The sequence below is a fragment of the Ilyonectria robusta genome (genome assembly GCF_021365365.1).
Source record: "Ilyonectria robusta strain PMI_751 chromosome Unknown BGZ61scaffold_30, whole genome shotgun sequence".
Lineage (NCBI taxonomy): Eukaryota > Fungi > Ascomycota > Sordariomycetes > Hypocreales > Nectriaceae > Ilyonectria > Ilyonectria robusta.
The window spans coordinates 207,129-222,388 of record NW_025764464.1 but is presented as its reverse complement, the minus strand read 5'-3'; the positions used below and the strand labels follow the sequence as shown (position 1 = coordinate 222,388).

The 15,260-nt window shown below is 49.3% G+C and overlaps 5 protein-coding genes across 5 annotated transcripts; 1 reads left to right on the top strand and 4 right to left on the bottom strand.

Moving 5' to 3' along the window:
- Positions 1–140: 140 nt before the first annotated feature.
- BGZ61DRAFT_593090 (short chain alcohol dehydrogenase) lies at positions 141–1,224 on the bottom strand (the record flags this gene model as incomplete). The annotated part of the gene is made up of 5 exons (XM_046256770.1): positions 141–157; positions 245–545; positions 602–712; positions 773–1,083; positions 1,137–1,224. The coding sequence occupies 5 exons, from the start codon at positions 1,222–1,224 to the stop codon at positions 141–143; spliced, it is 828 nt and encodes a 275-aa protein (XP_046097285.1).
- Positions 1,225–3,015: 1,791 nt separating this feature from the next.
- Positions 3,016–4,540, top strand: BGZ61DRAFT_498830 (uncharacterized protein; the record flags this gene model as incomplete). The annotated part of the gene is made up of 4 exons (XM_046251328.1): positions 3,016–3,417; positions 3,502–3,555; positions 3,694–4,282; positions 4,335–4,540. 4 exons carry the CDS (start codon positions 3,016–3,018, stop codon positions 4,538–4,540), a joined length of 1,251 nt encoding a protein of 416 aa, XP_046097284.1.
- A 309-nt stretch (positions 4,541–4,849) lies between these two features.
- Positions 4,850–5,960, bottom strand: BGZ61DRAFT_462197 (ketose-bisphosphate aldolase). Its single transcript, XM_046247253.1, has 2 exons — positions 5,227–5,960; positions 4,850–5,170 (listed from the first exon to the last, which is right to left on the bottom strand). Exons 1-2 carry the CDS (start codon positions 5,826–5,828, stop codon positions 4,900–4,902), a joined length of 873 nt encoding a protein of 290 aa, XP_046097283.1. The 5' UTR covers positions 5,829–5,960; the 3' UTR covers positions 4,850–4,899.
- A 223-nt stretch (positions 5,961–6,183) lies between these two features.
- Positions 6,184–13,113, bottom strand: BGZ61DRAFT_139788 (ankyrin repeat-containing domain protein). The gene is made up of 3 exons (XM_046237271.1): positions 11,583–13,113; positions 7,508–11,521; positions 6,184–7,454 (listed from the first exon to the last, which is right to left on the bottom strand). The coding sequence occupies exons 1-3, from the start codon at positions 12,923–12,925 to the stop codon at positions 6,242–6,244; spliced, it is 6,570 nt and encodes a 2,189-aa protein (XP_046097282.1). The 5' UTR covers positions 12,926–13,113; the 3' UTR covers positions 6,184–6,241.
- Positions 13,114–13,297: 184 nt separating this feature from the next.
- BGZ61DRAFT_509920 (S-adenosyl-L-methionine-dependent methyltransferase) lies at positions 13,298–14,835 on the bottom strand (the record flags this gene model as incomplete). The annotated part of the gene is made up of 10 exons (XM_046252032.1): positions 13,298–13,475; positions 13,524–13,943; positions 13,989–14,045; positions 14,079–14,126; positions 14,165–14,202; positions 14,249–14,403; positions 14,451–14,465; positions 14,560–14,650; positions 14,706–14,730; positions 14,765–14,835. 10 exons carry the CDS (start codon positions 14,833–14,835, stop codon positions 13,442–13,444), a joined length of 954 nt encoding a protein of 317 aa, XP_046097281.1. The 3' UTR covers positions 13,298–13,441.
- Positions 14,836–15,260: the final 425 nt, after the last annotated feature.

The following is a 15,260-nucleotide window of genomic DNA, read 5'->3' as shown; positions in this document are numbered from 1 at the left end:
GACCAAATATCAAGCCTTTCAACCTGAAAGCGAAAGCATTAGAGGATACTAGAAGGATGTTATTTAAGGGCTAACGCGGTAGTACTATCGGGCTCGATTTTGAAAACACAGTGTATGTAACTTTATTGAAATATCATAATCTATTTGCTCATTTCAACTTATTTTATTCAGAAATTCCATCATTAACAGACTGAAAGAAAAACAGTTAGCCCGATACTTTGCGAATAAATATTTCCGTACTTACTTCCAATAACACCATTGACGGGGATATCGATAGATGTGGTGTAGCTAGCAGCCTCGCTGAGGAGGTAGACATAGGCACCACCCAACTCGCCAACCTTGGCGAGACGGGGCATTCCACCGTAGTACTTGAGCTGTTGCTCCCAATCGGGCTGCTGAGGGACCCAGTAGGTCATGGCAGTCTCAACCAGGCCGGGCGAGACGGAGTTGACTCGAATACCGTACTGGGCCCACTCCATAGCAAGCGTGTGTGTCATGTTGCGAACGCCGGCCTTGGATGCACCGTAAGGGGCAGAAGGCACGCGCTATAAACTAATCAGTATGTCTCTCTGATGTGTTTGGCTTCTCGGGGCTCTCCTACCTTGTTAGGTCGGTAGGAAGCCATGGAGGCAGTGAAGACGATGGATCCCTTGATGCCCAGCTTGATAAAAGCCCGAGCGGCAGCTCGGGCGGAATAGAAAGCACCAAACAGCTGTCAATTGCATCAACGTCAGTATCTATCCTGCGCCCAAGGCTTGCGAGTCGAACATACGTTAATGGCGAAGAGGTTGTGGATCTCCTCCTCAGTGAAGTCAAGCGCGGCCTTGTGGTTGGTGCGGCCAGCGTTGACGACCATGCCGTGGATTGCACCCTCCTGCTCGACAATCTTCTCAACGGCGGCAGTGATGCTGGCCTCCTTGGTAGAATCGGCCTGGAGAGCCTTGATGCGGCCAGGGTACTTCTTCTCGACCTCGGCGAACTCATCACCAGGCTCAGCAAGATCAATAGAGTAAACCACGGCAGCGCCATTGTCAAGACAGCACTCAGCGACACCCAGACCAATTCCTCGGTTGGCTCCAGTGACTACGCCAGTGTCAGAAAATATGCAAAGTGTAAGTTACAACCGGATGACGTACTGGCAATGACCTTTCCGCCTAGGGTGACTTGGGTCTGTACCTGAACCTCGGTGGCGGGTGCGGCAGCTGGGGCAGCGGAGGGGCTCATCTTGGGCGACGTGGTTATGTACTTTCGGTTGAGGGAGAGGTCGTAATTGATAAGAGGGAGCTGAACAAGACGTCTCAGAAATAGTACCAAATGAAAGATAATGAGGATGAAATAAGGAAGAGCAGCGAAACATGATGTTTTAAATTCAACCAGCAGTGACCAGAATACTACTCACAAAATAGACGGGCGACTCACATCAGTCTTCCACAACAATAGGCTGACAGCGGGCGAAGACCCGTGTCGCGGATCGGTGGATACTACAAGATCCACTTCCACTCTAGTGCCCCGAGACGCGGTCATTTTGGCGTCCCTCGAGGCGAGGGCATCGCTTACATCCACGGGGAGCCAATGACTTATTGCCATCATGCATTTGACGTGGCGGAAACGAGCCCCGTGAGGGGAAAGCACCTATTGTAGCTAATTATTTGTCAAGATTCGATCTGGCAACATTTTCTAGAGGCCGAGGTGGAAATATTGGCACATCATACTTCTCGAGTACAGGCAGATCGTATTCTGCGCACTCAAACCTGAAGCTCCCCCTTAAGGTAACTCTGGTATATCTAAATTGGTTACTCCTATTGATGGCATTTAAGCATCTCAATTACCTCCCGCAATGTTTTTAATGAATGACTGCAGCTCTTGGGACTCGGATGCTCAAGTTCAGCTGAGTGGCCAAGAAACTACCCTGGACCATTCGGGAAAGTTAGGCAGGGAAGTGGAGAAGAAACCCCGGGCTTTTGATGGCCCCGGAGCTTTGAAGCCATGGCTGTGAGACGAGGGGCAGCTAAAGGAGCTAAGATGAGCAGATGAGTAGATGAGCTGAGGGGCCGCCCAAATCCCTGGTCCTGACCCAGTGCTCGCCCCCGGATTTTCGCTTCTCCATTCAATCAATTGACTGTCAATTGAATTTTATCGAATTTTTGTTCTAAAGCTGTTTGATTACGTTGCTTATTACCCATACCGACTGAAAGAAACCGCCGCCACGTCTGGTAAAGCAACATTGTCCTGGAATCTTAGCGCCCCCAATGGCCGGCAGTTCAACGCCTCAAAAAGAGCCCCAGGAGGAGGAGCGGCGCTTCACTCGTAATCGACCAACGCGTGGCAAGGGCTTGCGCAAAAAGACTGGGTGGTGAGCAGCCCGACCCTCATTTATCTCTTGATATAAATGTACTGACTACGTCTGGCTTCAGCCTGACCTGTCGACGTCGCCATGTTCGATGCAATGAGGCCAAACCCGTCTGCGCAGGCTGCGCCAGGAGGAAAGCCGATTGTGTGTATGAGACACAGCAAGATCAGCCAGTCCCCGAAACTCCAACCCCAACCCCAATTTTGCCCACTCCCACAACCACAGCTACAAACACAATCACTGCTACCAGCTGTTCAGATGAAGAGGGAGTTGGGGACGAAAGCGGCATAATTCATGACGCTTCTGGACTTAATTGTGGCGAGGACGTCGTTGTACCAAGCGCTGTAAGCGTTCCTCCAATAAATCTCACAACACCACTCTCGGAATACCAGCAGCCCATCTCTGGGGACCTGGGGTCTCACATCCAATTTTCTCAGTCTGATGTCGACAAGGCAAGAAGCGACATGGCCCCGATTGTTTCCGAGGTCAACACCACCGTCAATGAATTGGCGCCTCCAATCCTCTCATCTCCCAGGCCAGGACAGTCTATTGGAGGCAACCGAAGCGTATCCCACCGGGCCACCGACTCGGCAAGAGAACATCAGTGCTACCGGACAGACAGCCACAATGTACTGTCGCCATCTCAAAACACAGTATACACCGCTATGCCGGGTTTTGCTGCTGGCTCTATTTCCTCAATTAGCCACACTGTTGAGACTCCAACTGCCAGATGGCTAGAGCTCCTCATAGGGGACGCGGTCCTTGATAATGGAACCCTACCTGAGATCGACCTCGAGTACAGTGCTCTCAGTATGTTTGGTAATTCCCTCGTCCAAACCCCGGCATCTACAGCAGCCGAGGACCAGCGGACGCCTCTATTCCGGACCGAAGTCGACTCAAGCTCAGTCACGTCTAGAACATTGCATGTATCTCTGCAAGAGCGCTTGCCACAATTAGGGAGCGACCAAGTTTCAGAGAAGCAAGCTTGGTATTCAATAGAGGCAATCAAGCTATCGCCGCAAGAATGCAGACTATTTCATCACTTCGTGCAGCACGTCAGTCAATGGGTAAGTCTAAAATGTGCTTAGATTCTCCACCGAGTGCAATACTAGCTAGAGAATCCTTATACTCTTTCTAACATTCTAAGATAGATCGATCTCTTCGAGCCCAAAAAGCCATTCGGGACCTTTGTGCCGCATCTTGCCGTGAGTTTAGATGATGGACCTCCATTTGCGCAGATCATTGATCACTACCTCCAGATGCATAATTTTGGCCTTATGAATGCCATTCTGGCTCTATCCGCTCGGCATCTCTCCCTCAACAGCAGCGACCCGCCCGGAAAGCCAGAGTTCAGTCTCCCTGATGCGAATGATGCAGTCAGATATTACTATAAAACTCTGCATTACAGTCAGGAAGCAATGCGATATGACACTTACAAGGTCAGTCTTGAGCTCCTAGCCATATCTATCATTATTTCCACGTACGAGATGCTTGATGGATCAAACACCGATTGGGAGAGACACCTGAAGGGTGTCTTTTGGATTCAACGGTCGCAAGTCATTCATGGTGACTCTGGGGGCCTAAGACAGGGAGTTTGGTGGGCATGGCTTTGTCAGGATATATGGGCCGCATTCCGAGAGGAACGAAAACCATTCACTTTTTGGTGGCCGACAAGGTCGTTCGATGACTTGGATCCTTGTGAGCTTGCCGCTAGATCGGTCTATCTCTTCGCCCAGGTAGTGAGCTTCTGCTCTAGAGAGGAGAGAGAAGAGGGTCATAATGATTTTGCTACTCGGGTATCGAAGGCCGATGTTTTGGTGGAGAAATGGAACGATTGGAGAAAACACTTGACGGTTGAATTTGAGGCACTGCCCGTTTCCACGGATTCTAAAGACGTGTTTCCGCCTATATGGGTCCACCCACCTGCATTTGGTAAGATTTATTCACGCTGATGGGCCTGTGTAGTTCAACTAACTCAGCGTAGGCGTGGCGTTACAACTTTACTACTGCGCTCTCATCTTGATATCTCTTCATCGTCCACGGGCCGGTGGAATTGATGTGTACCTCGAACAAAAAGGAATGCTGAAGCAAGGAGTTATGATGGTGTGTGGGATTGCATCAACCTTGACGGATTTTGCGTCCGGAGTCATGTCCTCGCAATGTGTCTTTATTGGTAAGTCTATCTCCTAAGTGGCACTGGAGCTCCCATGAGATATTGACTTCGTTGGTCAGCCGGCATGTCAGTTGAGGATATCGGACAGCGTGCCGAGGTACTACGGCTTCTGGACGACTGCAGAGGACGAACTGGGTGGCCGGTGAAATCTCTCGGGGACGAATTGTCCGTTATTTGGCAGAGGTTTGACAAAGGATTGGAGTGAAGTTGCAATTATATCCGGAGGTTGCGCAGTCACCTAGCCGTGTCGTGTGGATTCTACGCAACTTTTAGCGCAATTAAATGAAGCAGAACATCAACGGATATAGGGTGATAATGATGGGCATGCTCTGTCTCTTGTATTTACTCATGCCGCTTTAGTCCCTCCACCAAACAGTTAGGCCTTTCCGGCAGAACCACAAATACCCATCCACTCAGCGGTCTGCGCCACCACCTTCTCAACACCCTCCTCCAAAAGGGTCGTATGGGAGAGATGAGGTGCCTGGGAACGCAAGTGGATATAGTAATCATCTAGCACTAATCTGTTAACGTTAATTTTGGAAACTCCGGCCGCAATGCATTTCTTCAGCAGGTCGGGAGCAAAACCGTTGGTTCCGTGGAGAACAAGCCTCACTCTTTTATTGGCCTGGGTACGGATTTCGGCCAACCTAGCAAAATTTTGTCAGGAAAAAAGAATTGGGTTGGGCATAATTCGCGTACTCACCTCTCAAAGTCAAGCTGAGGGCCTTCTGGTCCATATTCGCCATGGACGTTTCCGAATGCTGGCGCCAGAGACTCAACACCCGTCGCGATGAAGTTATCCACCTCCTCAGGAGTGGTTTTGCTTGCTTCCAGACCAGCCGTGTCCATGACACCGTCTTCTCCTCCCTCAATACGACCCGGCTCGGCTTCTGTGGCGATCTGTCTCTCATGGCAATATTTAACCCATTTCGCCGTCTTCTCCAAGTTTTCAGCCATTTCGTAATGCGACATGTCGACCATGATGCTGTCAAATGGCAACTCGTCGGCCGCTCTCATGATCAAGGCCTCATCCTGGGCGTGATCGAGGTGGATTGAAATGGGGACGGTAGCACGGCGAGCAGCATCAGCGGCTGTGCGTACTAGGAGACCATCTGAGAAGGTGATGGCCCAAGGAAAGAACTGGATGATGAGCGGGGATCGAGACTCCTCTGCGGCTCTGACCAGGCCTAGAATCTGCTCGAGATTGTAGGCAATTGCGGCAATAACACCGTACTTGCCCTCTTCGGCGTCATTTAGAATCCGAACCGTGCGGTTCTTCTCCCTCCAATCGTCGTCGGTAGTCATGGCTGGGGTGAGAAAGTGATGGATGTGTGAAAGGCTTTGTGAAGAGTTGCGGAGTTGGTTCTGCTTGGACGGACAGTAGATTTGTCTTCAAGTTTTATTCTGACTGGGATTACGTTCGTAGGTCCGAAAAACGCACCCCCATGTTCTCATTGTAATTGAGAATCCCGCATTGGAGTGTTGCTAGATGAGTGGATCCATTAGCCGTCTGCTCGTGTCGCGGGTCGGCTCGTCTCGAGGGAAGCCGATGGCGGCCTTGCCACGAACACACTCCACATGAAGCCACATGAAGAGTTTTGGGTGCGGGGATAGCAGCGGCTCGGTCACTGATGCGGAGTGCTCTTAGTCTATCGTCGGTGGACAAATATCTAAGGTGTTAACCTGCCGGCGCGAGCGAGCTTGAATTCATGGACTCCTTAGTTTACAAACAGTACTCTCCCTCTCAGCTTCAACACGATTGCCTGCCGTCTCCTGGCATATTCCAGCATTGTCTCATCTCGCCTTTTCCTCCATTCCCACTTCAACGGCACCTCAACGGTCGAGCCTCCTGACCAGTTGGCGAAATTCCCGGTTGGTTCACCAGAAATAGTATTCGTAAGTTTCGGCTGCTCAGTATGACGAGTTACCAGCAGCCAATTCATGATTGGCCAACCATAACTTGCAACCCTGATCCCACCTACCCCCAATCCATTGTCCTCATACATTGCCTTAGCTCCTTGACGGACGAGGAATTTGACTGTTTCGAACTTGCGACATGAAGCTGCGGCCATCAAAGGCGTGCCGTGTTCGCAGCATTGTTGATCAATATTAGCTCCGATCGCAAGCAAGTTCTGGATTGCTTGGACCACCCCCCAACAAGCAGCTGTGCAAAAGAGGTTATGATTTCCCGGCCTTGAAAGATCTGACGTTTCGTGTAGTTCATCTTTGCTGAGATAGTGACGAAGAAGACGAAAATTTCTTGTTGCTGCGATCAGGTTGCTTGATGGCTGTAAATTACCTCCAAAGTGAGGGCGAGGCCATTTAATCTTCCCAGTTATGATGGATGTAGCATCTGTGCCCAGTAAAGATCGCAAGTGGACCCGAGAATGATTGGATAGGAGGTGGCAGACCTCGGAGGGCCCCAAAAGATTTCTGAAATGCGAATGATTCCCTTTGTCGAGTAGGAAATTGAAGATCCGGACATCAGGGTGGCAATCCGGAAGGTTTGCCTGGACACCAAGCATGTAATCCAATGGTGTTTGATCCAAATAACCTGAGACCACACCACGGGCGCTCTTCTCAGATAGAAGTTTGACTGTTTCCCAGGTGCTATGTGCGCAAGCAAGCATCAACGGTGTCCTAGCATGGAGATTGAAGACATCGGGACAGGCGCCATATCTCAGAAGTAATTGAACAACCTCTGTCGATCCGTTTAAAGTGGCAGTGTGCAATGGTGTGCTGTTGTAGTTATCCATTTCCTCAATATTCGCGAAATTGTCGAGGAGGACCTGGACCAGATGGACGTCGTTCCTTCTCGCTGCCAGATGAAGTGGCGTATTGCCTCCATTGCTAGTATCTCTTTGGTTGACGATCGCGGCAAGAATCTCTTCAAGATGTTGGCTGGTCATTGGTATTTCATTTTCCTGTAGACTGATTTGTTGTTAGCATGGAAATCTCATCCCAATTCATCGCAAACGACTTGCATTGCTGTTTCCCTGCGCAGGTGTACTTGGCGAAAGGCATTCAAAAGCTCCCGGAGTCCGGTAACATTTCCGTGATTCGCAGCAGTGTGCAGGGGGCTGCGCGGCAGGTTAAGGAATTTGCCTCCCTCATCAAAATACTGAGTGGTCATGGTGGGTATGAGTGAGTTGTAGATCGGTTGCGCCAGAGCAGCCTCAAGGGCGGTCGAGAACAAACCTTCCTCGTAGGTTGTAGAGACAGTTGCACCCTTTTGGAGCAGCCAATTCACCACCTCGAGGCTCTTGTGCTCACTGATAGCATGCATCAAGGGTTGGATGCCTGGGGGCTGGGTTAACTCGACATCAATCGGACACCCAAGGGCAACCACGTTCTCGCAAGCAGTGATGTCATTGTTTCGAATCGCAGCAGAAAACAAATCTGCTATAGCTCGAAGACCTCTGGGATTACTTATTGAGTGGCTGTTCCGAGCAGACTCATCGGAAGACTCTAGAGCACTGATGATATCGGGGTTACCAGTTCTGTAAGCGTACACGAGAGGGACGCATCCAGAAGAGCAGGGAATGTGATTTGAACCAAGCTTTACCAAGGCTTGTGTGGCATCCAACTGTTGAAGCATAGTTGATAAATGCAATGGGGTGAGTCCAGAGCGACAGGTAGCGTTGATATTTCCACCATGAGCATGGAGGAATTCAATGACTTCTGCCTTCCCAAATCGAGCTGCGTAGTGCATGGGGGTCTCGAGGTCATCATCCGTGACGTTAATGTTGCTCAAGAGGCCCCCATCCAAGTAGAACTTCAAACATTCGAGTTCGCCAAAGCAAGCAGCCAAATGGAGAGCATTTCCACCAGAAAATAGCTTTCCATGCCAAGAGGCCTTCCAGGTTCGAGCCCACAGAGGAGTGAGACCTTTGTCCTCACAGACAGCTGCAATCATTGGCAGCAGTGACGATTGACCAGTCACGATTGCTGTCAGCGGTGCGTCAAAAGACTCTCCACCCGTAGCCCATGGATCAGCTCCAAAATTGAACAGAACTTCCACAGTGTCGAGGGAGTTACAGTAAATGTGATGCAAAAGTGGTGATACACCAGTCTCGGCAATTAGCAAATTCACATCAACTCCGGTCCTTAGTAGGCACTTTAGAATTGAAACCGAGCCGCCGATAGCTGCAGAGCCTGCAGTGAAGTGAACAACTCCACGCCTTTGCAAGGTTTCATTCCCTCGGAACATTTCGTCTGCTCTGGAGTGCCGCAGGAGAAGTTGAAACATAGGCTCCTCCAGGTTCACTCGAGGAAAGCAGGCAAATTCAAACGGAGACACCTGGTCCACTCTCGAATGAATGTCCACACCGTTCTCCAACAGCAAACTCGTCAGTGCAATATCGTGATGGATAAGACACGCCAATAGAAGGTTAACCATGGCTGGTTCTTTGGCCGCAGTGGACAAGAATGTTGTTTCTTTGATCATTTGCAGTAAGATCTCGGAGATCCATCTCCATTGGACAATGTACTTGGGGGTGGGCACTCCGCTTGTGAAGGCTGAAACCCTTGGTTTGATGTCATCGATTGCCCAGAAAATGAACGGTAAGATGGCCGAACTCTTCTTTTCCTGCTCATACAACCTCGGAATTCCCAACTGGATAAGGGTAGAAATAATGTCATGAAGCCATATGAAATCATTATGATCAATAACAACCCGCGGCATGATATCCGAGCCGATAAATGACCACAAAATACTGACTTCATGCGGAGTTGAATGCGTTGAAGCATGCGAGAGGATGATTTCATAGACATCCTTATGAAGTCCTTCATCCGGCCTGTACATGGCTTGTGATAACATCAACTCAAATGGAGTCCTGAAATCCTCTTGTCGTCGTTGATGTAGAGGAAAGAGCTCCATGAGAAGTTTGATAGACTCGGGGTTCAGGTTTCGGTGGAAAAAATGGAGTGGGTTGCCTGTGATGTCATCTATACCATCCACCTCGATTCCAATGTCAATCATTTTTCGGATGATTTCCGGGAAACCTATCGCAGCCGCTGCTCGATACATAGATCTTCCGCTCTTCCAAAATTCGGCAGAGTTGCAATATTTCAGAAGGAAAAGAGTGGACTCTCCGTGTTCATTGGCGAGTGCTGTACCGATCGGCGTCTCATGTCTGCCAGACACCATTTGCAACGCTTTGTCGTTTCTATCAAGTTCGATGAGAACCTTCAAAATCCTGGTGGAGTTTGCTGCGGCGCTTCGGTGCCAAACGGTCTGTAGATCCTTGTCTTGTATGATGGTGGAGGCGTCAAATCGCAGCAGCGTTCGAAGAGCGTCTTCATGCTCATTTTCGCAACAGAAATGAACAGGTGTTCTACCATCTTCTGATTGGCTGTTTGGGTCGCATCCTGAGCGAAGCAGCAGATCGAGCGCATCCAGTGATCCCGCCGAGATCGCAATGTGAAGTGAGGTCCAATTGGGATCTGGGTCCGAGGCATCAAGTCCACCGTGTTTCACCCGTTCCGATCGACTGCTTCCAAGGAACATCTTCAGTGTAGGTATATCATTTCGTTTGATAGCAGAGGTGATGAAAGCGCAAACCTCATCCTCAGATGCGTTGTGTCCGGGAAGCACCTCCGAAGATATTCCATGTGTGTCCAGTTTCTTCTCATTCATGAATCTGAGAGTCATGCTGTATAGACGGGACTGCACAATCGATGCCGTACCTGACTCTCCAAGCGCCGACAGCAACTCCGAAAACACCCTTCCACCATCAAACATTCTCTGAAGATCATCCAGTGTTTCACGAGAAATGTATCCATAGGAGCGCCGGAAAGTCTCCAAGTCTTCCTCTTCCACGGCAATTCCGGCCTTGAGAAAGTAAACTACCATCTCAAAACCCGGTCTTAACCGAGATGACATAAGAGCGAGAGATAAGACTGTCGAGTTTCTGAAGGGTGTAGTGAATCGTAATTCGGCTTTTGCCCCTGCTTGAACTAATAATTGAGCCGTCGTCTGTCTTGCTGTCTCGGAAATGAAATCTGCCCGACGCTTCACTTTAACAATTGACTCGAATTGGCTGGGAGACTCGGAATCCGAAAACACCGTGAAACAACCAATCGCACATTGCAACGGGGTACCAAACTTGCTCCTCAGATTCACATTTGCTCCTTTCTCCAATAGGTGAGCGCAAAGATCTGACAATCCTAATATGGCTGCCATATGGAGGGGAGTGAAATCTGGTCTGAGAACAGCAGCAATGATCTCGATCGCGACTTCAGAGCCCTTTTCAAAGTGTTGCGATGATATGTGAGAATTCTTTGACCACTTCGAGAAATATTGGTGAATTATTTCTATTGTCCATGAGCAAAAGTTCGCCGTCTTTTCATTCCGGAACAGCACATTGAGATGTGTCGGGGTCGGACTTCCGTTTGAAAAGCGTTGAATGTAATATGGCCAGTACACGGCGGCATGTTCGTATAGGGGATGGAGCTCTTTTCTTTTCATGATGTGATGAATCTCGCTCTGGGTTGCTTCCGGCGCTCGATCATAGTTCGTCAGTGTTAGGTAGCGGAGGCAGAGCGATCCCAGTAAGTCGTAGGCCTTTTCGTCAGAGATGGCATAGGTGCTAAGCTTTGGATGTGTGGGACAAATGTCTTCAAGAAATTCCTGGACTGTATAATGCGCAAATTCAACGACATGGTCTTGATGGGATGCTCGAATGAGACTGCCACACCATTGAAGAACTTCGCACTTTTCCACAGTCTCATCATCATGGAAAGTGTCTGAGTCATCTGAAATCGATAGTGCTTCGCAGATCTCTTCAAATCTGAGTTTTTCGACATGACGAACCGCAATCAGCTGCAGGGCTCTTCGTACAAGGTTTCTCACAGCTTCACTGGACTCTTCAAGCCTCATGAGAATACGCTCATAGGTGCCGGGTAAGGTCGGCGGTAACTTTTCCAAGGCTTCTCGACGGGCTCTGTCCGTTGGAAGCTCGCAAATATGGTCCAGCTGGCAAGCCACCCACCGAAACCTTAGGTGTCGTGTTAGCGAGTTGATCCCCAAACGAATCTTTCTTGATGCGAATAACTTACATTCCTTTAGCTCCACCCACTAGCCGGACCATAATATGATCTTTCAATTCAATGTCACGAAACCTTAATCTTCCCAAACTGATGCGGTGTTCTAGCTCCGAGGCCACGTATATTTGAATGTCCTCAGTACGGGCTTCCATTTCGACACAATAAAAATGATCTTCTACTTGGTGTCGAATCAGGAGTTCGTCTCGGCTGAGTAGAGCAATGTTGATGAGGTCATGAGTTTGTGTCATGGCAAGAGCTAGCAAATCTCTCAAAGTCGCGTCCACTTGTTTATCACACTCATCGAGTCCATCAACAATCAAATAGACTTGATTATAGGAGGTAGACATCTCGCAAATGACTTCAATCAACTCCTCTGCCGTCGGATCTGCTGAGAGATTATCTTCTGGTCGTAGGTCATCGTAGTACTCTTCCAGCAATCTGTAGGCGGTTTCGTTTTGCTGAGCCAGCTGAGAGGCTAGTGATGCGAGTATGCTGGAAGATTCATGGGATTTTGGATCTCTGTAGTTGCAAAAGAAGTAGGCCACGGCTGTTCCAGGGTTTGTCTTGGTTCGCTGAAGACACTCTTGGATTACAGCTCCTGCTATCACGGACTTTCCAGCCCCGGGGATACCAGTGATCCAGATCCTGGCGTTTGGCGTACGGTACCATTCCCCAAACTCAGGACCCTCTGTTAGCCAAAGGCCGGTAAGGGGATGGCGCAATTTCTTGACAGTCGCAAATTCCGAGCGTGGGTTGACCTTTGAGAATAATTGAAGAACGCGGCGTCTCTTTTCATCCAGGAAGATCTTTGTCTCGATATCAAGGATCTGCTTGGCCGTGACTTGTAGACTCTTGATGCGATTTGATGTTTCCTCTTGTCGAGACAACAGCTTTCTCAACTGGGATATGGAATCCGCTGCCAGTGCAAGACTGATGGTTTGGTTATGACGCTGAATTTCCTGGAGGATTTCTTTTGTTTCGGTCGACGAGAAGGGCCATTTTAGACGGCGTTGTATCCTGGTGAACGAAGACTTGGACTCCAGATTCGTATTTGCATCAGTCAGACCGGTTTCGAGTCTTTTGAGCAGCTTTTGGCAGCCATGGAGATGGTGTGGCTTGACATGGTGGGATTGTTCGGCGGCGGTTTCGCCAGTGGCAGAGTCGCTTTCTAGTTCGAACGCAACCAACGACAGGTTGTGCAGCAGGAGGGAGACGCTTTTCACCTCGCCCAACAAATCTGTGATTTCCTGACGTGATCCTCGGACACCTTTGACGTATTTCGTGGCAGTTCGGAACACCAGATCAGCGAGGGAAACCAGTCCCGCAATGCTAGCTGAGATAGAGAAAGGATCCATGTGGGCCCTCGCGACTCAGGAGAGATGCTTCAAACACGAGGGACTCGACAATCAGTATTATCCAGCAACGGATGCAAGATGAGCTCTATCGGATGTGGAAAAGAACAGAATTGTGTTTCCATCGGATTCTTCGGGTGCGACACTTTGAGGCGAAGCCAACACCGCCCCGCTTGCCAGCCTGATCAACCAACAGTTTCGGGTATATAAGCGCCTGTCGGACCAACATGTCTGATTTGCTCGCCTTGGAAAATCGGCCGACCTTTCATGGTGCGAACCTGGTACAAATAGTCTTGTGCAGCAGGCATCGCACGAGCAGAGCATTGGGTAATTTTTTAAGTAGCGACGTGTATTTTCTACGCTTCCATGACAGTTCGATAATTGACAATCCCCGCTACAAAGTGAATGCGCGAAATAGTCCTAGATTGTGCAGCACAAATCGGAGCAAGTCTCGCGAACCGGCGAGATTCCTGGAAATAAAATAATCCCTGACAATTTAATATGGGTTGGCGTGCAAAGTTAGGCCTCCGGCTTCTTCCCATAGATCGAATATCTGTTCTCATGTTAGTATGTGCTGAAAGCAGGAAAGAAGAGCGCATACATCGGCCAGTAAGCGTGGATTGCCTTATCATTCAAGTCTTTCCTCACGTCGGCCAGAAAGACGAGAACCTCTTTCTGGGTCCAGCCGTGGGCCCTTGTCAAAGGCGCCATAGTTAGGCCTTCAAGTCCAATGGATATGTTCTCGTTATTCCACGCCCCGAGCTCCTTGTGTTTCTGATCTCGAGGCCAAGTATTGGTCGGCCACTTGAAAGAGGTCACGACAATGTCAACAAACCCGACCTCGGCCATGATCTCTTTCAAACTCATCATGTCCTGAAATGGTCGGCCAAGCTTTACCATTGCTTCACCTAAGAGCCGAAGCCACTTGAAAAGAGCATGATCATCACGCAGGGTACCATCATCTGAGTTTGTCATAAGATCCATCTCTTGCATCTCAAAGTAGCCACCCGGGGAGAGGTTTCTACGTGCGTCAGTTTTAGAACCCAGACCCTGCACCTATGCTTACTCATAAACATCTCGTAGATAGTCTGGCCATTTTGCGATGCTCGACGTCATCATTCTGCTATGGATTTAATCGAAGGGCTGACGATAAGACCACGGCTCCTCAATATCGTCAATGAGAAATTCGACGTTTATGGGGACACTGTACTAAGAATATGATACTGCCTGGTCGGTCCATACAAGTTTGGTTGAATGGGGGAAAGATCGATTCCAATGACCTTCAAAAGCTAGATACTATCATCGGGCTTAAGCAGGCCATCATACCTTTGCCTCTGGATGCTCATCGCCGTAGTCCATAGCCCAGACACCTGTCCCAGTTCCCACATCGAGAATTGTTTCGACCTTTGCACCAGGCCGATTTGGTGGCGCAAGACCAAGCTTGTTGTCGAAGGTAAGAAGGAACAAATGGTGTTGTAAGTCTTAACCTCATTAGCAAGAACACTCGAAATAATATTAACACCCATACCTAGCCTATCGCTTTCTTGGTCATCGTTGGGAAAATTGTATTTTAATGGTTGGGAATATTAGTACCATGATGGATTTGGGGTGGTGTCTTTGGGTAGCTGGGAACCCACTTCTATCCTTGTATCGGTGATACGTCCTGCCGTTTTCGCGTCTGTAGTCTACAATGGAGCTTGACACACTTTGAGTTGATGATGCAGTGTCCTGTCATCCGGTCAGCGTTGGCAAAAATACTTAGAGGCGAGTGATTTGCACATACATGTCCAATTGAAGAATCCCCATCGCTGGGAACCCACACACTAAGTCAATGTATGTTACTGCGTCGTTGGGTCAGGTATCAGCACTTCATCGTCGGGCACCACAACGGGGTTAGGGTTGATTGTAGCCATGACTCAAGTAATGAGTCGTGTTGGCGGAGGAGTGAGACCAACTGAGCAGTCCAGCAGAGTCTGCAAAAGGACGCAAAATCTTCTACCCCTCATTCATGAAGCAATTGTTTGAATACCTACGAACCCCTGCCGCTGTACGCGTCAGCAGTTTAGCGAAACGAATGGGCCACTGGGAACCAGGTGTTGGCTGCAGGTGAACCAACAGACCAACCGATGGTAACATGATGTTTTGTGCAAAAACGTCCTACCAAAGCTCAATGAACTAGCCGGCCTTGGCGGCTTGACATAGCCAGGGGGGTCCAGTCGCATTCTCCTTCTCACCGTCTCCGCGGGCTGTCAAAAGTAGTTGATGGACTGGAATGCAAACCATAGGTGCATGAGTTGGTTGGGGTCTCTATCCGATCGTGAGCGAGTCCATTTTTTGG

Coding starts and splice junctions, on each gene's coding strand:
- BGZ61DRAFT_462197 (XM_046247253.1), bottom strand. CDS start 5,828: ATGACTACCGACGACGATTGGAGGGAGAAGAACCGCACGGTTCGGATT. Junction 5,171..5,226: donor CCTCAGCTTGACTTTGAGAG/GTGAGTACGCGA, acceptor AAATTTTGCTAG/GTTGGCCGAAATCCGTACCC.
- BGZ61DRAFT_139788 (XM_046237271.1), bottom strand. CDS start 12,925: ATGGATCCTTTCTCTATCTCAGCTAGCATTGCGGGACTGGTTTCCCTC. Junction 11,522..11,582: donor GTGGGTGGAGCTAAAGGAAT/GTAAGTTATTCG, acceptor ACGACACCTAAG/GTTTCGGTGGGTGGCTTGCC. Junction 7,455..7,507: donor CTGCGCAGGGAAACAGCAAT/GCAAGTCGTTTG, acceptor ACAACAAATCAG/TCTACAGGAAAATGAAATAC.